We start from the raw sequence: 6,000 nt of genomic DNA, 5'->3' as shown, positions 1-6,000 counted from the left end.
ATTTACTACTAAGGAGAAGATTCACTCAAAAGAGTATTTAACTCTTCTCAGGAAGATCATGATTATTCCAAATAGTGTTAATGCCAATTAATCTCTAAAAGGGTAACACTTCCAAACGGCTATTGAGATCCTGACCAAGGCTAACCCTTTTGGGGATTCAAACATTTCCATCTTTCCTTTACTTTCTGCCTCCAAAAGAGAAGAGGAGGGGACTTGGGGAGAACTCCCTCCCTCCTGGCCTGTCCACCTTGCTCTAGCCTACCATACAGCCCCCAAGTTAGAAAGTTTGCCCATGCCTGCACTATAGACTTCTTAACATAAGCACCATGTGTCTCGAATAGAGGAATTGGATAGCTCCCCAGACCAGTTCCAGACCTTTTTGGCTCATTGTCATCTCTACATGCAGTTCTGCCCTGAAGACTTCCCTACTGACCAGGTAAAAGTGGTATTTATAATTGAACTGCTTACTGGTCCAGCTTCAAAATGGGCCAAGCTCCATTCTCCTTCAGTAAAGCCCTCTCCTAATCAGACTCACTGACTTTCTGAAGAAAATAAGAGAGGCATGGGAGGACCCCAAAATGGTCGATGGAAGGTCGTGTTACCACCTTCCAGGTGTTGGCTCAATACTTGTCCTGGAATGCTGCGACACTGTAGAAACAGTATAAAGATGGTTTGGCTGATGACAGCTTGGACAAGCTGGCCCAGATTGACCATCCCATTCTGCCTCCCTGCAGAAACTAATTGAGTATGCTTGAAAATTGTTGGGCAGATGGATCACCACCAGGTTCACTAAGTGCCAGTGCCCAGGACTGCACCTGTGTCCCTGCCTCCTTAGCAGTAAGACTAGCACCAATGGTGCCAGACACAATGGTAGGGGTCCTTGCAGTTGGGTGAGGCATTAATGTTGCTTCTCTCTCCCTGGCATCTCTTTTTTGTGTGTGTCCGAACACAGTCTGATAATAATTACGCAACACAGAAGTTCCCCCTCTTATGAATATGTGTATTCTTGCTCTAGGTGTTTGAATATGATGAAATTCATTTGATACTTACTTGTAAATATTAATGCAAATATTAATGTAGACATTGTGCTTTTTAATATCCAAAATACACTGTAATTTTCACTGGAGAGAATCAGAAAATCCCCAAATTTAAGGCACTTAGAAATGTTTTTTATCTGTTTGAATGAAGGCTGGAGTTTGTGAAACATGATAGGTGGACATGGTGGTTGAGTTTCTAGGACATTATGTGCTGCCTTGGGAAAGACAGTGTGTTCATTCAGATAATGATTCAGACAATTAACTTTGATTAATAGGCACACATTTTCTAGATTATTTAATTTCACAACTTTATTTTTCCCCTAGAGTGTGTTAACAGAGGACAAAACAACATGGAAATTTACACACTTTGTATCCAGGACTTTGTAAGCTTTTTAAAAGGAAAAAGACCTTTAGAATTAAGTGAAACACCCATTATGGTGCATCAACAATATTCTGAACATCACGTATCCCACAAGATTAAAAGACAACCTCAGCTCAACAGAGCTCACATACCATAGTGGAGGGATGGGGAAGTGAAGAGAAGAGAGAAACATCTGCATTAGAAATCCAAAAGATGGAATGAAGTTTGGTGAGGCTGGTGATATATACAGCGCAGAGATACTGAATGGACCACAGATTGACAAAATAAGCTTCTCTGAAGATTTATGGAGAACAGAGTGAAAAAAAGATTAGAAAAGTTGACTTATAATGCACATTCAGGATAAGGAAAACCCTTATTCTGTGTTTTTAAAAAAACTTGATCATTTATAGACATTTTAAACAGGAGGAAGAGAACAAGTCATTCAACAAAATAAATATTCTAAAAACAAACACAAATCCAAACATTTTTAAAAACCTAAAATAAAAAATGAAAATAAATATATATTTATCCAAAATTGTACTTCTGACACACTGACAGGAGTTTATGTAGGAAGGCAGCCAAAGTTCAGTTTAACCAGTGCCTGCTGAATAGATCATTATACCTTCAAGGATGGCAGTCTGTGAACTGCTGTAAAGATTACGATGTTTTAATAAAGAGTTGAGAGGGCAGGATATAATTTTCTGGTTTTCCAGAAGCACATCTTGGCACCTATTAAACGTGGCTAAACACAGCACCATCAGATGGTTTTAACGAGCTTAAATCTCATGCTACGTTTTGGGAGGTGGGCAGTTCTACACCTTACCTGAAGAGAACTGAATATCCTTGAAATTATTCTTAATCAGGTGCCTTCACAGACAAGCATCTTATATTGCACTAGCAACAGGATAAAGACTGATCCTGTCAGATATAATAGCAAAAAGGTTTACAAAGTGGAAGACCAAATTAATTTACAGGAAGAACAATCCCAGTGTTCTACTACCAGTCTAGGACACTCTACAGTATCTGCAACCCTCCACATCTGAGAAAAAATAGTATCTCTTAAGACAGCCATCCTACTCCTCTCTTTAAAGGTGGCACTCTTTCCTCTTGTTGCTATACAGTTGCCTGTTAACAGACTGATGAAAATCACAGGCAAAGCAAGATTTGGAAAGGCTCTCTAGAGAGAACAGGTATTTCCAAAATTCACAATATAAAATCAGTTAAAATGAAGATCTATATGAGATTGGAGCAATATCCCTATTTCTTTAATATTTTGAACCAAGAAGCAAACCACCTAGACTTGCATCTATCCTGGTTGTGAACATCCTTCCCTTACATATTCTGATTTTAAAATTGCTGTGGATTAACAAATTTTGCATTTATGTGAAGAGGCTGGCTTGAAAAACAGAACCATTGCAAAGAGGGAGAGAGAAAATGAAAGGAAAGTTGGTAAAAGATTAGAAATCTATTGCTTCAAAGCAAAAGCAGAAGGGGGGAATCACAGCAGTGAGGCACAATCACAGTTTCAAGGTTTTCATTACAATCATTAAAGTATTGCAAGGCTCGTGGCCCCAAATCTGCCTACAATTTGCAGGGAGGTCCAGGATGGCCAATGGCTTTCACAGTGGTCTAAAGGATCCTGAGCTCTACTTTGTCACTCTGAGGACGTTATACCTTCCTTCTCCTCTCTGCCCCAAGGATGCAGGGCAGTAACCCACACACTGCAAAACCTCACACAGTTTTAAGAGTCTCCTTTTGCACTCATAATTTTCCTACTTAGTTTAAAAGGAGCAAAACATCCTGGTGAGCAGGAGCAGTTGGCACAATTAAGATTGCTGGATAAAATGTCCACAATGCAAGCTCTACTTCAGTTACAATGTATTGATCATGCATAAATTCCTACAGGAACCTGGCAGGCAGGCATTTCAAAATTTATAGTCGATATGGGGTCAGGTTGCTAATCAACTAACTGGATGGACAGTAGCAGAGTTTCAATTGGCGGAAAGTTCAGCATCACGCACCATGAACTTCAACGGCAAGGGTGAGTCAGTGGTCATCAACTTTAGTTCTTTTGGCTTTCAGGGACAGGTGCTGGAATGAAAGAAAAGTACTGTTTTCAATTTTAGAATTTCATAAGTGTTTGGATAAATAATCTCATCTATCCTGTCTAAATCAGCCATGATGTCAACAGCTAATTCAATTCTGCTTTTAAAACTTTCCACCACATACAATTTAATTTTCCAGGACAGGTAGTCCCTAAGTTATGAAAAAGATTGGTTCTGTAGGTTTGTCCTTAAGTTGAATTTGTTTGTACGTCAGAACATGTACAATTTTAATGTGAAACTCCAGCCAAATAAATTATATAAATATATTGGCTTTGGATAGCATAGAGAAGAGTTAACACCCCTGTGGTGTTTGTTTTGCTGCCCATGCACCTATTCAGAAGATTTCAACTCACCTTCTGTCCCTGTGAGAATATAATTTTGTTGTGGAAACAAGGATTGGCGATAAAATTTTAGTGGATAAACCTTTTCTCCACAATAACTCTTTCAGGAGTGAATTTCCTTTCCAAGGGATAGATTTCTCTCATTCCTTGTTGTCTCACCCCTGTTTTAACTACGAGTCATTTGTAAGTCAAATGTTTGTAACTCGGGGACTGTCTGTATTCCAGAAAGTAAAATGAGCCTGTATATATTTACTAGAGCTATTTCACAAAATGTTTTACAAGACAACTGACATCATGGGCCTCCGAAGCAGCTTCTGGTTTACTATTAAAAATGTAAAGGTTTCCCCTGACATTAGTTCTAATTGTGTACAACTCTGGGGGGTAGTGCTTATTTCCATTTCTAAGCCAAAGAGCTGGCATTGCCCATAGACACCACAGAGGTCATGTGGGCAGCATGATTGCATGGAGCACTGTTACCTTCCCACTGAAGCTGTACCTATTGATCTACTCACATTTGCATGTTTTCAAACTGCTAAGTTGGCAGAAGCTGGGCCTAACAGTTGGAGCTCACCCCACTCTCCAAATCTTTCGATCAGCAAGTTCAGCAGCTCAGTGGTTTAACCCGCTGTGCCACAAGGGGGCCCTTGGTTTATCATTTCTCATTTGCAAAAACATGGAAAATTGGATATTATTTTAGCTAGTGGGATTTGACTATAATTCTAGAGACTAGGGTTCAAACCTCTGCTCAGCCATGGGAAATCACTTGGCAAGGCTTTCTCAGTTTCAGAGAAGGGTAAAGGCAAACTTTCATCTGAACAAACTTTGCCAAGAAAATCACAGCAGGTCTACTTTCAGGCCTCCAGGAGTCAAATGACTTTAAGGCACACAACAACAATGCTTTAGAACTCACAATTCATTAGCTCTCCTAGATGACACTCTCTCTCTAACTTCACCTACTACACATGCCTGTTTTGTTGCATGATAATATTTAGGTTTTTTATAGCACAGCTCATAACCTCTAAGCAATTTGTGTTAATTTTTCACAAATATAGACACTAATGTAAGGCAGGTCACCATAGAATGAAAAGATGATTGGCTTAAACCTGAGAGACCAAGTTGCTTGTCAACATCTACCCAGGTATACTTCAGGCATACAAGACCCAAAGGATTGGAACATGAGATCATACACTCTACCACTTGCGTTTACTATCCACAGAGTGATTCCCTCTCATGTTAACTATGGCTCAAGCAAGCTTGATTCCGGGTTAAAACAACCTTTATAACTTTTTAAATAAAGTACTCAAAAGCTATGTTTTACAATGTCTGAGCTAAGCTTGAATACTCCCACTCAGAAATGAAGAGCACTGGGTGGCTTTGGGACAGTCACCATCCCTCAGTTAACAAACTTAACAGCGTTATTTATTGGGAAGATAAAATTGGGTTGGAGAGGCCCATATTTGCTACTTTGGGATTTGTTGGGGGAAAAGCATGCAATAAATTTAAGACAAACACAAGAGACCACGGGTGAGATTAGGAAACCAAAGCTATGGATAGAGAGAATAGGATCTCATCACATGATTTTCCCTTAAACTTCACAATTATATCTGCACTGCTTTAACCAGAAAGAAACATATTATAATATTATTATAAAGGGTTTAGTCCATTTCCAATATGCATCAGTTGTTTAAAACATGTCTCCCCAATTAATAGGTTAATTCACAGATTAAAAGCCAAAGTATCTATATATTCTGTAAACTGAAATTTAATGGAAAAGATTCGAATGCCATGACAAAATGAACAGACCTAACCCTTAAATATATTGTGGTTGTTGCAAATTTTTCAAGTACAAACAAGTAACTCAAATAGTTGTAATAGAAAATAAATACAACAAGCATAAAAAGGATAGAATAGCAAGAGCTGCCAATACAGCAATGATGCCGTTTGGCGTTTATGCCAAGCCCATACCGTTCCTTGCTGATAGAAGTGAGGGGCCAGTTCCAACAGCCACGCAGACTCAATAGCTGTCACGTCCCGCATGTAATATTTTGAGGTCTGTATGACTTCATTGTAGACTACCCTAAAATGTCAAACAAAGCTATTATAAAGAGCAGACAACTAGCAAAACATGTGAATATCAGTCCACTTGTTTTTCCATT

The 6,000-nt window shown here is 39.0% G+C and overlaps 1 protein-coding gene across 2 annotated transcripts in view; it reads right to left on the bottom strand.

Annotated features, from left to right (window-relative positions):
• Positions 1-1,319: 1,319 nt before the first annotated feature.
• DHX35 (DEAH-box helicase 35) overlaps positions 1,320-6,000 on the bottom strand; it is a 41,391-nt gene continuing 36,710 nt past the window's right edge. For both annotated transcript variants that reach the window (XM_060772233.2, XM_060772234.2), the window contains 2 exons: positions 5,810-5,921; positions 1,320-3,489 (listed from right to left, as the gene is read on the bottom strand). In XM_060772233.2, coding sequence (XP_060628216.2) covers positions 3,445-3,489; positions 5,810-5,921 — 157 coding nt within the window. In that variant the 3' untranslated portion in view covers positions 1,320-3,444. The remainder of the gene's footprint in view (positions 3,490-5,809; positions 5,922-6,000) is intronic.

The sequence above is a fragment of the Anolis sagrei genome, chromosome 4 (genome assembly GCF_037176765.1).
Source record: "Anolis sagrei isolate rAnoSag1 chromosome 4, rAnoSag1.mat, whole genome shotgun sequence".
NCBI classification, from domain to species: Eukaryota; Metazoa; Chordata; class Lepidosauria; order Squamata; family Dactyloidae; genus Anolis; species Anolis sagrei.
This window is presented reverse-complemented; position numbering and strand designations above follow the sequence as displayed.